At 41.8% G+C, this 20,030-nt stretch overlaps 3 protein-coding genes across 3 annotated transcripts in view; 2 read left to right on the forward strand and 1 right to left on the reverse strand.

The window, feature by feature from the left end:
• Positions 1 to 19,820, forward strand: part of LOC138238070 (butyrophilin subfamily 1 member A1-like) — a 133,612-nt gene extending 113,792 nt beyond the window's left edge. Inside the window, exons 2-9 of the mRNA XM_069187931.1 lie at positions 11,882 to 11,989; positions 13,592 to 13,609; positions 13,912 to 13,938; positions 15,527 to 15,559; positions 15,665 to 15,691; positions 16,528 to 16,554; positions 17,185 to 17,211; positions 18,978 to 19,820. Of these exons, the coding sequence (XP_069044032.1) occupies positions 11,911 to 11,989; positions 13,592 to 13,609; positions 13,912 to 13,938; positions 15,527 to 15,559; positions 15,665 to 15,691; positions 16,528 to 16,554; positions 17,185 to 17,211; positions 18,978 to 19,288 (549 nt within the window). The 5' untranslated portion in view covers positions 11,882 to 11,910 and the 3' untranslated portion in view covers positions 19,289 to 19,820. The remainder of the gene's footprint in view (positions 1 to 11,881; positions 11,990 to 13,591; positions 13,610 to 13,911; positions 13,939 to 15,526; positions 15,560 to 15,664; positions 15,692 to 16,527; positions 16,555 to 17,184; positions 17,212 to 18,977) is intronic.
• Positions 1 to 20,030, forward strand: part of LOC107076270 (butyrophilin subfamily 2 member A2-like) — a 323,939-nt gene that overhangs the window by 121,238 nt on the left and 182,671 nt on the right. The window lies entirely within an intron of this gene.
• LOC138238061 (butyrophilin subfamily 2 member A2-like) overlaps positions 1 to 20,030 on the reverse strand; it is a 93,767-nt gene that overhangs the window by 30,261 nt on the left and 43,476 nt on the right. The gene's annotated exons all lie outside the window — the stretch shown is intronic.

The following is a 20,030-nucleotide window of genomic DNA, read 5'->3' on the forward strand; positions in this document are numbered from 1 at the left end:
AAAGATAACTAAGATATCCATCCATTTATAATGGTGGCAAAGTGGTTAGCATTGCTATCTTGGAGCACTGGGGTCCTAGATTCAATTCCTGCCATCCTGTGTGTGTGGGGTTTGCATGTTCTCTCTGGGTTACATGGTTTTTCTCCATATGTGTGATATGACTCCCTCTCGCACTCCAAAACATACTGGTAAGTTAATTGGTTTATGGGAAAACTGGCCCTGGTGTGTGTGTGTTTGTGTCTGTCTGTCCTGTGATGGACTGGCGCTATGTCCAGGGTGTATTCTGCCTTGTGTCCGTTGCTTACTGGGATAGGCTCCTAATCCTCTGTACTGGATAAAGAGATTAGAAATGGATGGAAGTAAAGGCACTGTGTGGATTGAACTATACACAGTGTTAGAAACCCACTATGAAATGGCAGCATCTCACTGAGAATAAAATATTTTATAGTGCTGGCTTAAGGAAACAGCCTTTCCACCTCTCTTGCACATCAGTATCCATACCTAGTTATTTAAACAAATTGCCTCTAATTATAAACATCTTAATATGCTGGCTCTGTGGATCCGCATCAGCGATGTTTGCCCATTCCTTCAATTCATGTGCATCCAACACACAGTTCAATGCTAGCAACTACACAAAATCTAAAATACAATCCTCATTTCAGTATCTATGTAAACATACAGTCTGTTAACTTCATCATCTTCATCAAAAGTATGCCTAACCCCATTAGGAAGTGTTCTTGTTATCAGTGTATTCCTCAGCTATCCCAAAATTATCTTCTTACCAACATCTCTAGTTTTTTATCCTGCAATAACTCAGCCAACACTTAAATCTCGAAAAGCTGCTTGTGTTCATTTCTTTAAATCACAATATCATGTGTAAATACTGTCCATATAATACTCTGCATTGTGGAATAATAGTTTATTTTAAAGGGAACTAGAGAAACTAAGAACTAGAGAAATCAAGAAAGGCTTTTTTTTCTAGAATTAATAAATGCACATCCTGTTCACTGGGGAAATTAAATCCACACTGAGCAATCTTCAATATGTTCAGAATATGACAGCGAGAATCCTATCAGGGATGCATTACACCTGTTTTCAAGTCCTTGCATTGGTTACCTATCAGGTTTCGAGTCAACTTCAAAATCCTCATCCTCATTCAGTACCTACAGTATATGGCTTATTATCTGTCTACTCCCCACCTTTGTCCGTCTGACTCTGGTCTTCTAGCTGTCCTCAAGAACATCTACATTCTGTGGGTGACAGGGTCTTCTCTAGCTGCACCCCAGAGCTCTCAATTTGTATTCCCAGTGATATCAGTCACGTACCCTGAGTGCATTTAAATCTAACCTCAGAACCTTTCTTTTCAGAAGACTTAGTGTCTGTATCTGCTTCATTTTCTAATTTTGGTAGCACCTCTAACTGCTTGTCTTTCTTATATCTGTTTTTATATCTACTGTATTGCTTTGAGATGCCACTTTTAAAGGTGATATATAAAATAAAGTTTTTTATTATTGTTATAGAGAAACATGATCAGTTTTCCCTGGTCCAGATAAAAAGATCTAAAGCATACTAGTTTGTCACTCTTCTCATTCCCTTTGCTAAATAACTTTTCATACTAATCTGATCAATCTAACCGCCTGTTTTCTGTGCTTTCTCTATCCTGCTAGATTTGCAATTATTCTGAACATTTTCTTCTTGAAATAACTCATTTCTAAATACCTTTTTTCACTGTTAACATCTTGCAGCAAAGCTGCAACAAAATATACACTTAGCACAGTTCATCCTGCTACCAACATTGAATAACAAAATCTTAAGATTTCTATATTTATGTCTTTATTTAGTGGTTTCATTAGTGACAAAGGCTAAACTTTCTTGGAAAAATGTCTTTTATGTGTTGCAGAAAAAACTGACTTGCTTTAACAAAGTATGTTTACAAATCCTTTCACCTGGCAATCTATCTGAATGCCCAACTATCTGAGAAGCCCTCCATGAAACCATGGTTGCTATTAATTCATTTAGGGCTTATTGACAGAATTGCTGTTTTTTATGCATGCTAATTTTCTGATTCCTCACTCTGTTTCATGTTTATAGATAAGACTTTATTGATCGTGAAGGGAAATTGATGTACATGATGAACATGTTTGCATGTTCTTTTGTAACATACACCTTTTTGTGATTTGTTTTGTATATCTAAGCAAGTGTTCCTGCATCCCTCTTCTGCACTTTAGTCATGGCTTTTTTTCTGTTTGCTTATTTCAAAGCAACACCTGCTCCATTTCTAAAACTTTCTACTCATGTGCATTTTTGTATTTTTTACACCTCTAGCACTTTAACATCCTGAATTTTCATTTGCCTTAATTTGTAGAATGAACTTGAGTTTTAGCCTAAAGAAGTTTTCATTATCTTTTGTTTCTTGTCCTACAACTGTTATTATTGATCACCGAATTATTGTTCTTGACATGACTTCATTCAGCCTTTCCTGAACGTCTATGACAGGCAGAGAGAGTGCTGTTTCTGGTGCGATCTTTTGCAGCTGACATTTCACTGTTTTAAACGAACAAGAAATTAGATTGCTCATAGATCACTTATCCTATATAAACACAGCGTAATTGCCCTCCGAAAATCCTCTTTTTCTTGTTCGTTTTAGAGACCTTGATCGAAACTGATATTAGATGTCAGAAAGGATTTCTTTTCTCTGTATTTCCTACATTGCTTTGTCGAGATTTTAACTTTATATCTAACTTTATATCTAGGCTCAGATTTCAACTATAAATCGTACAGTAATTAATAGCAGTAAATACTGATGTTTTGCGCCCTCTTACCACAAAAATATATATGTTTTGTAGCTGGGATGAACTTTATTTCATAAGCGTAGCTACTGCGATTCGGACACGGACGGTTAAACATGGCGGCAAATCAGACACCCAGAGGGGGGGGGGGGGGGGGGCGTCTTCTCGCCTCCATAACTAAAATGCCAAATAGGAGTGGCTTAAGCGACATACACAGTCGTGTAACTGACAGTTTGAGGTAGCCTATCGTGTAAATTTCGCTTTGTTGCTGATAGGTTAAGCTTTCGAAACTCTGCCCCAAAGTCATGTGACTGATTTTTCGCCCTGTTTCGTTGGTTAAACGCAATGATCACAAGCACCACCATGGTAACTGGGATGTGTAGTTTTTAATTCCGTTTGAATTATAACTGTACGTACTGTCTTCGTATTTGGCCAGGGCTTTAAAGAGAGGGCGCGCCAAAAATTTTCGGTGCCGTCGTCTCCGCTTTAAAGGTACCCCCGTCGCGGAAGAATTCGATCTCGGGACGTTTGCCCAGCGTACTCAAAGCGCTTTACAGGTAATGGGGACTCCCCTCCACCACCACCAATGTGCAGCATCCACCTGGATGATGCGACGGCAGCCATAGTGCACCAGTACACTCCCCACACACCAGCTATCATTGAGGAGGAGAAAAGAGTAATGAAACCAATTTATAGATGGGGATAATTAGGAGGCCATGATAGGTAAGGGCCAATGGGAAATTTGGCCAGGTCACTGGGGTTACACCCCTACTCTTTTTGAGAAACACCCTCGGATTTTTAATGACCACAGAGAGTCAGAATCTCAGTTTTTCATCTCATCCAAAGGACGGTGCCTGTTTACAGTATAGTGTCCCCGTCACTATACTGGGGCATTAGGACCCACATGGACCGCAGGGTGAGCACCCCCTGCTGGCCCCACTAACACCTCTTCCAGCAGCAACCTTAGTTTTTCCCAGGAGGTCTCCCATCCAGGTACTGACCAGGCTCACACCTGCTGAGCTTCAGTGGGTTACCAGTTGTGAGTTGCAGGGTGATATGAGTGCTGGCATTGTGAAATAATCTTCACAATAACCAACAGCATAAACAGTCTTTATGACTTTTAAGGGAGAACAAACCTTTACAGTTTTCTAAGTGGTGGAGACATGCAGTGAGACCTAAACACACACGTACCCCAAACACAAATGGTTGATTTACACATCACTGTTCAATAAGCACAGAGTGTCTGTCTGAATAAACATTCCTGTTCAGTGTTACCAGAATCATTCAGTTTTTAACCCCTCATGATCATGATGGGAAAACATGTAGGAAACCTGTTATCATGAGAGTAAAACCACAGCTTATTTTCTGGATTATTTCTTTCCTAACGGACAGACCTCAATGTGTCAGATTCAACCAGCAGGGCAGCACAATGACATTGATCTCCACTGGCTCTGCTCAAGGCTCAGCCATTTCTCCTGGTCTTCTCACATTGTAGACAGGTGACTGGAGGAGCCCAGACCAGATGTGTATATTTACAGACTCTTGTGACACAGTGATTGTGGACACGTCTATGTCAGAGGCTAAGCTCCAGTGTGCAGTTGATAGCTGAGGCCTGTGGTGCCGAGATCATTTCTCTCATTTTATTGTTAATAAAACAAAAGAAATGTCCTAATCATCAATACAAGAACACTCACAGCCCTAAAGCCACGATCATCAATAACAGTACAAGAACACTCACAGCCCTAAAGCCACGATCATCAATAACAGTACAAGAACACTCACAGCCCTAAAGCCATAATCATCAATAACAGTACAAGAACACTCACAGCCCTAAAGCCATAATCATCAATAACAGTACAAGAACACTCACAGTCCTAAAGCCATAATCATCAATAACAGTACAAGAACACTCAGAGCCTTAAAACCATCATCATCAATAGCAGTACAAGAACACTCACTGCAAACAATTTACAGATGTTTTATAGAATTGGTCCTTACATTCAGCATTCTGGTTTGGGTCTCTTAGTATCTCCAACCAGAGCAGGTTGTGTCTCTCAGTGGTGTCTCTCAGTAGTAGAATAGTGAACACTAGACAGCATACTCTTAAAGACCTGTGTTATTGTAGAACACACAGCATCTTGTAGGATTTCATATTGTGTTTTATTGTAGTTTTTTTTTTATTTGTAAGTGTGTATTTCTGGTCACTGTATAAAAAACAATGATATTTCCTGGGTTCTATCGCCCCTCTGTATGTCTTTTTCCCACCTGGATCAGGACATGTCCCTGCCAGTGAAGACTAAGCCAGTCTGTCCAGCTTCATACCTGTGTCCATTAGTCCGCTGAAGTCTTAGGGTTTCCCTCTGTCTCCTTCTTCACCATGAAAAAGGAGATGCTTGGATTCATGGACATATCTCCTCACCTCCTTCCTCTTTTTCACCAGCTTCCTTATAATATATTCACCTGTTTTATAAGCCTGTTGGGTAATGTCAATATTTATATACAGCATTGTATAACACTCTAGACTGTTGACTTTTAATATTGTGTGATTTGTTTTTCTGATACCTGTATGTTTTAAATGTGCCCCAGCAACACAAATGAAGTTCCTTCTAACCCTCCTCTCAAATGAAGAAGAGCTGCACAGACACAAAGCCCCTTTACTGTGAAGATAATCAGTCAGACAATCCTCAGGTCAGGGAAGAACCTCCTGCCCCAGGAACAGGACAGAGGAGCCTTCCAGAAAAACACTTCAGAAACACCAGGTCCATGTGAAAAGGCCCGGCTTTAAAAACTCAGCTGACAGAAAGATGTATTTATTTATGTATTCATATTTATTTAAAAAGGATACAATGAGAAGCTCCTTAGATGACCCAGCTATGAGGTATCATGACATGCTACTTACATCCTTTTAAGAAAATACAATTGTTTGCTACAGTTCCCTCTCAAAGGCTCAAATGGCAGCTCTTGTGGTGCATTAAGATACTACAGACAGATGTCATTTCACATCCCCCTGCCTCAGGACTGACTGAGAAAGCAAACAGCAGGCGTTGTCTAGGCAGTCATGTGACTTGAAAAATAAGACTCTGTATCTCGGGAACAAAAACAGCTCAGAACCTACTTTCAACACACAAGCTGGCACAAAGAGAGCAGGAATGAATGAGGCCAGTTTGCTTCTCCTGCTGTAGGGGGGCTGAGTGATGTCACACTCATGAAAAAACAAGGCGCTATGCAATATCTTGAGCATGAACACATGCTGCTTCAACACCACAAACCAGTACAAACGCAGCACTAATGAATGTGGGGGGTTTCAATGTTTGTGTTGTTTGTGGGGAGGGGGGCAACTTCACAGAGCTTAAGGATTGAAATATACCATAACATGTACTGTACTGTTTAATATGATAATTATACTTATTTTCACTAACACGATTCATTGTTTATTAATTAATATTAGACAATATTATATTAATTAATATAAAACAATATTAATTAATATTAAACAATATTAACTCTTTCAGCCGAAACGTGTTTTCTTTCTTCTCTTTTCAGCATGGAATAAACTTATTACTTGTTCCTTTGCAGACTACAGCTGACGCAGCTGCCCACCTGAACTATAACAACATTAATGTTATTAAATATTAATTAATATTAACATTAATGTTATTTACCTGACAACCTGATACATTTAATTGACAAGAATTCAGTATTCATATCTGACCCTCACAACCTCCAGTGTCCACTTTATATACACTTTTAAACAAAGACAAACACTTAAACCTTAACCCATGAAACAATAACATCCCTAAATATTAACTTGCTGACATTCCTCAATGTCATTAACTCGGGATAATAGTTCTGCTTAAAAATGAGACAGTACAACAGGAGGGTTTTCAATCAATCCAAGTGGGTTAAAACTAAACATCACTAAATCCTCACCAGTGACATTCCTGGGGTCAGTGTGGGGCTGATCCTGAGACAGTGCTGGACCAGCTCACACTGTGAGCAGCTGTGTAGAGGGGGAGGCTCATGCAGACTGTGTGCTCTTTCTCTTCCAGAGGTGTTACAGCTTGTTGGTCCAGCTGCTCCTGTAGTTGTGTCCCCTGGTGAAGACGCTGTCCTGCCCTGTTACCTCTCAACCAGAGAGAGTGTAGAGGACCTAGAGATCAGGTGGTTTAGAAAGGATTATTATACACCTGTGTGTTTGTACCAGAACAGCAGGTATAACTCTGACAGACAGGACCCAGCCTACAAGGGAAGGGTGGAGCTTTTCTCCAAGGAGCTCTCCAGGGGCAACGTGTCTTTAACACTGAGAAACATCACCCGCTCTGATCATGGACAGTACAGATGTATGGTGCTGTCTGATCTCTGGAAAGATGACACTGTTATTGACCTGTCTGTAAGAGGTGAGTGTTTGAGATTGTACAAATCATTAACCATAAATTATTGTACTGCAAAATAACTATAATAATAAAAATAATATTTTATAATAACAAGTCTGTGAAATGTGAATCTATATATACTATATAACAGATAAGTAATATTATATCTAAATATAATGAGAAATTATACTCTCTCTTGTGAACCAAATATCGAATATTCATATGAACGTCTTTAGATTCTGTGAATAATAATAATAATAATGGCTACATAGCCTCACTGACTCTGATCCTCAGCAGTGATTGGGTACATCACCTCACTGACTCAGATCTCCAGCAGTGATTGACTACATCACCTCACTGACTCAGATCTCCAGCAGTGATTGGCTACATCACCTCACTGACTCTGATCCCCAGCAGTGATTGGCTACATCACCTCACTGACTCTGATCTCCAGCAGTGATTGGCTACATCACCTCACTGACTCTGATCTCCAGCAGTGATTGGCTACATCACCTCACTGACTCTGATCCCCAGCAGTGATTGGCTTCATCCTCTCACTAACTCTGATCTCCAGCAGTGATTGGCTACATCACCTCACTGACTCTGATCCCCAGCAGTGATTGGCTACATCCTCTCACTGACTCTGATCTCCAGCAGTGATTGGCTACATCACCTCACTGACTCTGATCTCCAGCAGTGATTGGCTACATCACCTCAGTGACTCTGATCCCCAGCAGTGATTGGCTACATCACCTCACTGACTCTGATCCCCAGCAGTGATTGGCTACATCACCTCACTGACTCTGATCCCCAGCAGTGATTGGCTACATCACCTCACTGACTCTGATCCCCAGCAGTGATTGGCTACATCACCTCACTGACTCTGATCCCCAGCAGTGATTGGCTACATCCTCTCACTGACTCTGATCTCCAGCAGTGATTGGCTAAATCACCTCACTGACTCTGATCTCCAGCAGTGATTGACTACATCACCTCACTGACTCTGATCTCCAGCAGTGATTGACTACATCACCTCACTGACTCTGATCCCCAGCAGTGATGGACTACATCACCTCACTGACTCTGATCCTCAGCAGTGATGGACTACATCACCTCACTGACTCTGATCCCCAGCAGTGATTGACTACATCACCTCACTGACTCTGATCCCCAGCAGTGATTGGCTACATCACCTCACTGACTCTGATCCACAGCAGTGATGGACTACAACACCTCACTGTCTCTGATCCCCAGCAGTGATTGACTACATCACCTCACTGACTCTGATCAGCAGTGATTGGCTACATCACCTCACTGACTCTGATCTCCAGCAGTGATTGGCTACATCACCTCACTGACTCTGATCTCCAGCAGTGATTGACTACATCACCTCACTGACTCTGATCAGCAGTGATTGGCTACATCACCTCACTGACTCTGATCTCCAGCAGTGATTGGCTACATCACCTCACTGACTCTGATCTCCAGCAGTGATGGACTACAACACGTCACTGACTCTGATCCACAGCAGTGATTGGCTACATCACCTCACTGACTCTGATCCCCAGCAGTGATGGACTACAACACCTCACTGTCTCTGATCCCCAGCAGTGATTGACTACATCACCTCACTGACTCTGATCAGCAGTGATTGGCTACATCACCTCACTGACTCTGATCTCCAGCAGTGATTGGCTACATCACCTCACTGACTCTGATCTCCAGCAGTGATTAACTACATCACCTCACTGACTCTGATCAGCAGTGATTGGCTAAATCACCTCACTGATTCTGATCTCCAGCAGTGATTGACTACATCACCTCACTGACTCTGATCCACAGCAATTACTTCTGACACTATTTTATTTCACTCAAACTTATTCCCTGCTTTGATTGGGAGCTGAGCAGTTACCACCTGACATTATTAGTATTTAATGTTCTGGTTGAGCTCTCTTGGACAGTCTGTGTTTTTACTGCTCTACCCCATGAATTCAGTCATTATGCTTAATTACAGTGTGGTGTGTTGAATGAGTATTGATATTGTGAGATTATTGTTGCATTGCTATTAAATAAGTATTGTAGAATAATGTTTTTTCAGCATGCTATGATAACGTTTTTGCTATTACCCTTAAACCTTGGAAATCTTTTCCCAGTTTTAGTATATGAGTACTGTTTGGACTCCACTGTGTTTAATTATTTTCACAAGCTCTGAAGCCAGAGACCCTTGATCTGACTCATTCATCAAGTTCAGCAGGGTCAGTAGCAGACAGAGATGGAGGTTTAACACAGCAGCATGAGCTGAAAGTCAATTAGTAACGAATAGTTGTCATTCAACCACAAATCACACTGACCAACATCTCAGACCTTAGTGATGTTTGAAAATTAGACTTTCTAAAAACAATTGTGGAAGATTTTAGTGAAAAAAACAGAATCATCTGTGGCATTTTGTTCACTCTGAAAAAACACAGCACTGAAATGCCATGTATTTCCAAAAAGTATAAAACTGCCCTGGACTTGTTGAGCCACTGAAATCATGAACACTTTATTCCTGTTTCCAGCATTTTGGAAAAAAAACAGAAGAATTCTGTTTTAAGTGTTAAATATGTGACAGTCTTTTCAATCTTGGCAGCTGTGTCAGTGTCTCTCCACTCCCCTGGAGGAGATCAGGCCCAGCTGCTGTGCAGATCAGAGGGCTGGTTCCCTCAACCTGCAGTGATCTGGACAGACAGGGATGGAAACGAGGTGACATCACAGCCCCCCACAGTGGACACGGACAGTCAGGGGCTCCTCAGTGTCAGCAGCTACATCCCAGTCAAACAGGAGTCCAACATCTTCTCCTGCCTGGTGAGAAGCACACAGCCCAAGGCAGACTGGGAATCTCAGCTGCACATACCCAGTGAGTACAGAGTTGAGTTTGAATTCAGATAGTAGACTAAATAGTAGACTGTTGAATTTAGAAATGTTTTTGTGTAAGTCTAGAACAAACTTCCCAGCCATATAATTGAAGCAGATTTCTAGAATTGTTTGAATAAACATATGCCTCAATCAATTAGCTGATTGAAATTGAGCAATTTAAAATTAATTCCCCATCTAACAAAACCATTATATGTGTTGGTGTTGTTGTCATTAAGTCTAAATGATGAAACAATTATGGGATTTATTGCTATAAAAACATTAAGAATAAAACAGAAATTTATATCATGTAACTCTTTAGTTCCATGAGATTTTCTTTTACCATGTTGTTGAAGTAAATCAGGAGTCACTCTTTCAGGCAAAGGCTTGCTGAGCACACAGGAGAATCTCAAGGGAAATTCTGAGATTCTTGAGCTCTCTCTGTCCTGTTTTTTTGGATCAGATACAACTTCAATATTCTCTGTTATTGTTTTTCTCTGGTAACACCTATTGATGATTATCTATCTTTCTCATAAAACTCTTTTCATATCATTGTTGACATAGTCAAACTTTGTCAAACATAGGTCAAACTTTACCTGTCAGTCCATTCAGAGATATACCCCTGTCCAGTAATGTGCTCAGGCATAGTCAGTCAGCTTGAGGATGTTTTAAACACACAGTTCTCCACAAACTAGATTTCAACAAGACAGCTTTTCTACTGACCTGAATGTCTTCATCACAGAACACCTTTCAATTCTAGTAGGAGACCTGTCTGACTACTGAGTACTGTGACTATTTAAATTCTCCAGCTCTCATGACTGGATCTTTGCCTCTCGGCAGCAGAGCTCTGTACTTCAGTCTGGCTCCACTGTGACATCATCACATCAACTGGAGTGATTCAGCATCTGGGCTCAACCAGTCACCCTGACTGAGACACTTCAACTGGCGCCAGTCCTATGGGTCCCTGTCTAGAGAGAGATTTCTGCTCCACATTGTAGTCTTTTGTGCTGGTGGCTCACTTGGCTCACACAGATCTCTCTGCTGATTTTGTGGTCTGAGGTGTCTGATGTTTATCCATCTAATCTGTCTTGCAGGCAGTTGTAGTCAAACAATGAATTGGTCACACATGACTGTTTAATGACCTTTGACCAGTCTGACAGAGGTCAGTGATAAGGAAGACCTGACAGCTGTCTGTGTGGGTTGGACACCTGTGTAATATGAATGTCATTTTATAAGAAGGACACTGTGTAATATTGTGAAGTCCAATAAACTCCTTCACAGATTATACTGTTCTGTTTTGAAAAAACAGTTAAAAAAAAGCATATGCATTAGTTGTAATTCATCAGATTGTGATGTTGTTTGATGCTGTTTGTAGGCTGTAGATTCTTTTACAAGACATAATGATCCAGGCTTACTGGTTGACATGTGTACAGAGACTTGAGACCTGACACATATGGATTCTAACAGAATAATACTGCCCACTGCATAGTGACACCACAACCATACAAATAAAGAGAGTCATACCAGCATGACAGTACGAATAGAGGAGCAGTGGAGTATCACTCACACTCATACAAAATGTACAATACTACTCTGGGCAGTAGAAACACAAAAAAGTGAGTGATTCTAAAACTATATTTCCCAGAAGAGTATGATATTGCAGGGTGTCTATTTAGGGTTGAATCAGTGTGAAGCTAAATATCAATTCTACAGTATGTGTACATTATATTATAAATTGAACAAAAATCTTCCTTCACACTGACAGTAACAAACCCTAACAGTTGTGTGTCAGTGCCTGTGGGATAATATTCCTGTCCTGTTTTCCAGGAGACTATTTCCCTGCTCCCTCTGGATGGATGGTGGCTCTCTTCCTAACAGCAGCTGTTACTGTAGCAGCATCAGTACTTCTGGTGATCCAGTGGAGAAGAATGGACAGTATGTGCTCATTATATATAGACATGTGTGTCTGAATGTCTGTGTCAGGAAGGATTTAAAATTCCCCTGTGTATGAGCAGCTCAGGACATTCCTCTTGAGAACAACTGACAATTTATAATGCAGCCAGTAGGAACTAAAAAAACGAAAACCTTTAGCTCATGAGCCAGAGCATCTTCTAGTCTTGATAGAGAACTACACCCCAGAAGATCTACTGATGCAGCCATCTATAATACAAACATCTATAGTACAAACATCTATACTACAAACATCTATAATACACATCAAACCCTGAGATAAACTCACTGCATTATACCAGTGAGCCACAATCAGCCCTTCGCTGCTCAAAACAGATCAACAGGTGATACTTGTGAAAGCAGCTCCATTTAATCTGTTCTTCCTCCTTAGCCTAATGATCACATGTCTTGAAACTACAATATGTTGTAGCGATTCTCTGTAGTTTCCCTCTGCACAGGAGGACAAGAGAGGCAGGAGACTGGGAGTGCAGTGAACTGGCCTTTTGTCCTTGTTAGGGACACAGGCGTGCCTGTCACTCAGATAGGACAGGAAGGAAGAAGGTAAAGAGGGAGAGAGTGATGACCAGAGAGACAGAGAGAGGAAACTGGACTCTGTTTATAGAGAGAGGAGAGGGCAAGCTGGACGATGAAGGTCAGGTGCTCAGGCTCCAGGATTGTTACAATTGCTATAAATTACAGTACAATATGTTCTTAAAGCCTCTGTGTATAGAATATTTTTAAAAAGCAACATGTAAAATAAAATTAACTTTCTTCTAATTACAATTAATACACAATTTCTAATAATTCTGGTACTCTGAAATAAAAATATTTCTGTTAGTTTTACACAATATTGTGAAACACTGTACAGTAGTTTGTGCAGAGTTGTGTGTAATCATTGTATTTCATGAGATTGTTTATCGCTACTGTACAGTATGATTAATGCAGAAAGGCACTAACAGGTAAATAAATATTTAAATTTTAATATTAGAATAAGCTTTGACAACCACACACAGCTGCAGTAGTTTAAGGATTCACTTTACAGAGCAGTGCAGTCCTCTGATTCCAGAGTATCTATCTTTGTCACCATAGTCAAGCCCATTCAAAGACCCCCAAACCTTCCTGTCTATTTCACCCCTGATGGCAGTGACTGTCCCTCAGTCTGGCACAGTGTATTCATGAGCTCTGTGTTCATTGGTCAAACATGATCATGTGACAGGAGGGGTTGGGGACCCTTAAAGGGAAAATCACAGATGAATGGTAGAGAGTGTCAGACCTGCTAATCTATCACAGGAATCACAGATGACCTGGAGAGAGTGACAGACTTTCCAATCTATCAGAGAGAACTGAGGTACAGTAAGAGGGGTCAGTTCTGTGGAAGTTCACAGCAGAAAGGGTTGAATAAGATCTGTGGATCAATTACTGTTAAATGTATAGCTAGATGGGCAGGACGACCTGCAAGGATTCTGTCTCTTATGTTCTTTTGTTCAGTTAAATATAGAATATTTGTAAAACATGGCTAATGTATTTTTCCAGCTTCTGCAGCCCTGATGCTGTGTCACTGACTGTCCTGTCTGTGTTTCTTTACAGGGGAGGAGAAACTCAATGGTGAGTAAATCAGTCAGACTCTCTGTGCTGTGTCCTGTAGTGATTTCAGCAGGAGTTCCTCTGTAAATGATCCTGCACCAGTGTTCTAACTGAATTGTATGTTATTATGATACAAGGTCCATGTAGAACAACTTGTTTATTAACACTTTTCTTATAATTGACAGTTTATTTATGGAAGGAGCTATTAACTGCCAATTTGAAATTGAAAACTTAAGCCAATTTGAAATTGAAAACTTAAACCAATTTGAGTGTCATCAGACACCAGAGCTCTGATGGTCTAAATCATGTCTTATATTTTCCAGCCATTCCTGTCATCCTCATAGAACTGGGTAAGTGATCTACCAATACAAACACTAATGAATTATATTTGAGTGCACTGTTGTTCTGCAGTTTACTGTACTCTACTGTAATGAACTATATTACACTGGAGTGTATCCTTCTTTTATTTTCTTCAGTAATACACATAGGTATTTGATCAGTTGTGAAGACTTACAAAAGCAATAGAATCTACAGAGAAATAGAGAAATCCCTGTACAACAATGTTAATAATGAGATCTTACTCAGTTTTGACTCCCTCTCAGTTTGGTCCCAATACACATTTTCAAAGTTAATATTTTAATGAAATCTTTAGTTTTAGACCACTTGCATGGGTGAAAGAAACTAACTGGCAGCACAAACTATAAAGTAAGAAATGCTACTTGTATGAATATCAGTCTTCTTTGCTCTCTTCTAATGAGTCAAAGACATGTTCTCCACTCTTGTCTGAAGAGTCTTCCTTCAGACTGACAACAGGCCATCAGCCCCCTGTCCTGAGTGAACAGACTGTATCTTGACACTGTGGGGGTCCTGCCTGTGTCCTGCTGTTACACACAGTGTCTGAAGAGCTGGAACAACACAGCTGGTTGTTACAGTACCAGCATCCTGCCACCAGAGGGCACCCAAGCCAATTGCATGTACCTCATCTGCTCTGGGGAGGTGTAGGTTAATCAGACCTCGTTAACCCATCACCAGACCTCCACTCCAGCCTACTTAAACCCTGCTCTGTGTCCACAGAGCTCAGTAGTGGGTTAGACCTTGAGAGCTACATGGTTCTTTCATTGTGATATCTTCCCAATGTTCCATCTAGGTTTTGGGATTTTTAACTTGCTTTTTCCACCTTGTTTTCTGGGTTTAGACTTGAGTATTTTTTGGTTTAAATTTCCCTTTTGGTTTTTGACCTTTTGTTAGTTTTAAGACCTTGACCTTGGATTTAGCTGTTTACATGTGATCATACCTGCATAGGGTCCCCTGCTTTGCAAATAGATGCTCAGCAGTGTGACACTGCTCTGACTGCTTGTGTTCAGCCAGCTGGGCCCCTGTCTGTGTCAGACTGATACTGTCTGTGTGTCGGTCTTCCTGGATCAGGCCTGGTGTGGAGATGTGCTCACCATGGTGCGTGACTGGTCATCTCTCACTGTCCAGCTGATGTCCAGAGATCAGGCAGTGTGACCAGTGAGAAGGACATCTCTGTATCTCAGTCAGTGATACTGGTCACTGTGGGTATAGGACACTCAGTCAGTGATACAGGTCAGTCAGGCAGTGTGAGAGCAGTCAATACAGAAAGTCAAAGATGGCTCACTGCTGTGGACAGCAGACTGTGTTTTTCTTACCTCTCTCAATGGTTCAAGCACCAGACTCCAGGGTGTCCTGTGATGTGTCTGTGTGTCTTATTGCCTTGTGCTGCTCAGTCTTATTGAGTGAGACTCCAGTCTTACAGCCACTGCTGCTCACACTCACTGACACTCTGATCCACACTGCAGTGGCGACTGGGGATCCTGAAATGGACTGACTGAAGACTGTAGGATAAACTCTGGTGTAATAACAGGTAAGAAGCAGTATAGCTCTTTAATACAATAAAGATCTACTCTCTCTCTGCAGATGCTGTGAAGCGAGCTCCTATCCCAAAATCACGTATGTACACTGTGTGAATCTCTGCAGACTGACAGCACTGACTGTACTGATACTTATTGCAAGTGTGTGACTGTGATTCACAGTGTCTGTATCTCTGTGTTTCAGAATGGCAGTGGCTGTGCAGTGCTGCAGGTAGGTCTGTTTCCTGTTGAAGATACAGACACAGTACTGCTATTGAGAACTAATATTAATGAGTATTGATTCCTGGTGGGAAATGCACTGATAAAAGAGTAAGGAGAATGAGAATCAGTGTAAACTGAGATTCACTGCAGGTTCACATCATATTCCTGTGGAAAACCTCATCTCCTTTCACAGTGATCATGTTCTCATTCAGCCAGTGGAGTCATGTCTGTGTTGGACTGACTGAGCTATAAAATCACACTACCTAAATAAAAACCTTTTTACTATGAAAAGCTCACAGTCTGTAGGAGACTACGTGTCATGGGTACAAATCATGAGTCCTACACAGTGGAGCATTTTAATAAATGGATGACAAAATCCGTTATTACAATATTTACACAACTGATGGTAAGAACACTTTCACTGCTGACCTCATGATCCTACATAATAACATTAAGAATAATATCATGTGTCCCCCTCACTGTACTGGGGCATGCAGGGTGAGCGCCCCCTACTGGCCCCACTAACACCTCTTCCACCAGCAGCCTCAGCTCTCCCAGGAGTCTCCCCTCCAGGTACTGGCCAGGCTCACACTGCTGGGTCTCAGTGGGCTGCTGGCTGTGAGCTGTTTTCACACTGGTGCTCGATCTCCTTCAGAGATATTAGACGTAAATCCAGCAAACAGCACAGCCTGATTACCCACACACTGTCACACTATAAACTATATCTTTACATGACCTTTGCCCTGTTCACCTGTCTGGGGTATAACCCCAGTATTGTCTGTGCTGGACACAGTGTCCACCAGGACACTACAGCTCAGTACTGACCCTCTCCTTTCTTCTGTACAGGTGAAGGCAGCCCCATCCCTGACCTGCGTAAGTCCACTGTGTGTAAAGTCACAGCTCCTGCTGGGCTCCAGCTCTCTCCCTGTCAGTGTGTGTGGAGGACAGAGGGGTATTTAAACTGGGGAACTGGGGGGCAGGAGCTCCCTAAAGGGCAATTCTGTTGGATCAGGAAAGACCTGGACAACACCAACAATGTATCATAAAAATAACACATCATAGAAGTCTGTTTTTAAATACTTCTATATTACTAATGTATTTTTTTCAATTCTTAGAACATGAGCAATAAAGTGGAGGTTTCACACTGGTTTCAGTGTAAATGAAGCTGAGCTTCTGATTTTTTTTTTATACTGATACAGTATCTCTGAAGTTCTCTTGCAATTTTAACTTTTAGTCTCTTGAAAGAAACCAGTTCAAGAAAACATTACTTGCATTAGTGGTCTCCAGTGAATTTCATTACCTCTGACCCCCTGAGTTTTGGTACTTTGAGGTTCATAATGTAAACTTTCGTGACATCGTTGTCTCAACGTGGAGCCCAAAGTGTGTCTGTAATTAACAGTGTCTATATCTCTGTGTTCCAGTGTGAGTCTGGGATTAACAGTGTCTGTGTCTCTGTGTGCCAGTGGGTGACTGGGATTAACAGTGTCTGTATCTCTGTTTCAGAATGGCAGTGGCTGTGCAGTGCTGCAGGTAGGTCTGTCTCTTCTTGATGATAGAGATGCTGTTTTAAGCTCGAGTGTCTGGGGTTATTGAGTTCTTGAGTCCAGAAGGTCTCTTTAGTGTGAGATGGTCTGTAAACAGAAGGAGATGTATTTCAATCTCATGTTTCTGTAACATCCTACTTGTGGGCTGTGAAGATCAAAGTATCATGGTGGGAATTTCTATCTCCATCCTGTGTTTCAGTCTAATGGCCAGTATGAGTCTATCCTGGAGGGACTGACAGTGTAGAAAACTCATTTTCCCTGAAGGCCATGTGCTCTGGTCTCTGCTCACTCCTGAATGAGGGTCTACAGGCTGAATGTGGCAGAGGCAGTGACCCTGGATTTGGGAATGACTGTGGAATATCAGGAGGAATCAGGAGCTGAGCCAGTCTCATAATAATAAGCCATTCAAATCCTGAGGAGAAACACTGTTAAAGGATGGTATAATGACAGTACTCTTCCCCTGCAGTTTCACAGACACACAGCCTCTTGTGAGAGGCAGCAGTGGGACTCTGGTACAGGGGCTCCTCTGGGGCCTGTAGGCCTCTCTCTTGTCTGAGAAATGGCTGCTTCTCTTCACATGTCAACCAGGCTGATGGGTCAGCAGGAAGAAACATTATAAAATCACCTTTTCTTCTCTTTCCCTCTTTCCTCTGGCTATGTTAATATTGTATTTTCTTTAACCTCCAGCCCCTCAAAGGTAATTCCCACCTGGAGTGTTTGTGTCCTGAACATCTTGCAATATCTTGGACAGTATAGAGAGTCCAGGCCTGGCTCAGGGTCTGAATTCAAGGAACCACCTGGACATCAAGTCTGCAACATCAGATTTCTATATATCTTACTCAGTACCCACACTAGGAAGAAATATCCACCCCCCCAAAAAAAACATTTCATTTCTTCAAAAGTGATTTTTCAAAATGTAGCATATGTAGATACCTAGATATTTATACTGGACAGGCTCTTTTTTACAGCCTTTCTATTCTACAGGAGTAAAAAAAATAAGAACTGAGAAGAATCTCTTTGATCTTCACTAGATTGACCGGCAGACAAAAGGAGAGTATTAAGTATCAAGAGTTAACACTGAAGTATTAAGTATGAGGAGAGTATTAAGTCAGTATTTATTAGTCATGCGAATAAAGCTCTTGAATTAAATTGATTAAAACCCACATTCGCTCTGGGCATGTATAAGCCCCGCCCCCGTCTGTCAGTGGTCAGAGCTTTGCTTTCTCCATGATATATATATTTTCTGTAACAAACGAGCATTATACAGTCTTTGAATTCAGCACTTTTTTATTCTGCGTCGTCAGGAAAATGGTCTCAGAGAAGATGAACGAGCTGCTGAACTGGGATTTGAAATAAACCGGTTTAACAGACAGGCTGTCCAGTTTCTTACAGTATACAGGTCGTTGTGGTGGGTTTGAAGTGTTTGAAAGCGAGTGGTCGGGCTGTAGTTTCTCCTGCAGTCCGGTCGGTCCTGTGTTTATTAATAATGTCGTTTAAAAAATAAAGTTTCATCGCTGTGAAATCAAGTGTTTAATGTTTGTATTTAGAGGATATTGGGATCACTCCCATGTGTAACACTAGTGAAACAGTGAAGAAGATGTCGTTTCTCTGGAAGGGAAGAGCAGTCATTAGTAATTGACTGGCGTTTCTCTCTCGGTGTGTTTGGGGACAAAGACATTTCACAGTCTGATGGAGTTGAGTTGGACTGTGATCGGCAGGAGCCTGTTGTGATGTTTGTGTTTTATTCCCCAGCTGCTGTGACTCTGGACCCTGATACAGCTCACTGTGGGCTCAGCCTGTCTGAGGATGGGAAGAGAGTGAGACTGGGAGAGAGGAAGAGTCTCTCTGACAATCCTCACAGGTTTGATAAAGAGCTCTGTGTCGTGAGCAGGGAGGCCTTCACCTCAGGGAGACACTACTGGGAGGTGGAGGTGAATGATGACTGGTGGAGAATAGGAGTGACCAGAGAGTCTGCAGAGAGGAAAAGGGGAGTTCAGCTTCTCTCCGCAGCAGGGTTATTGGTGTCTGGACTCTTACCGGTCTGGTTTCTCTGCTCTCACTGACCCTCGGACCCGTCTCCCCCTCAGTCTGCGGCCCAGGAAGCTGGGGGTGTGTGTGGATATTGAGGAGAGGAAGGTCTCCTTTTACACAGTGGAGTCCAGAGCTCATGTCTACACTTTCACTGACATGGTCTTCCCTCAGGGGGAGAAGATCTATCCTGTCTTCTATACCTGGGATCGTAATAAAGACCTTGAGCTGCTGCCTGCTGTCAGTGTGGAGATTAAACCCGTCACTGACTCATGAACACAGGCTGACTCTCTCCCAGCTCTCTGTCCACTGCTCACACTGGGAGACGGGTTTACTGACGGGCAGTGAGGTGAGGTCAGAAATATAGTAGTAACTGTAGAAATTATGATGTTGTGTTTAAATGCGTTATATTAAATAAAAAAAATTTAAACGGGGAAAAATAACATGTACGAGAGAGGGCGAGATAACTCGCTACCAGCCTGCTGTACTCCTGACTTGTAAATATCTCTGGAAACCCTGCTGTGTTTTTTTTCTAATTTTTAAGAAAATAAACTTTTAAAAATGAAATCCTTGTGAGTCTCTCCTGCGCGCGCCGCTGACCGTGAAGCTGCCAGAACGGGGAGGGACCCGCTGACGTCACCACAGCCAGGAGGAACAGGGACTGTGACGCAGTCAGGAAGTTGATCAGGGTGTTTATGGGAATTGTAGTTTATCACCAGCGCTGCGTCTGTGAGCAGCTACAGCCAGTCTAATACCCGGCTCCCTTTAATACAGGGA

The sequence above is a fragment of the Lepisosteus oculatus genome, chromosome 4, assembly GCF_040954835.1.
Source record: "Lepisosteus oculatus isolate fLepOcu1 chromosome 4, fLepOcu1.hap2, whole genome shotgun sequence".
NCBI lineage: Eukaryota > Metazoa > Chordata > Actinopteri > Semionotiformes > Lepisosteidae > Lepisosteus > Lepisosteus oculatus.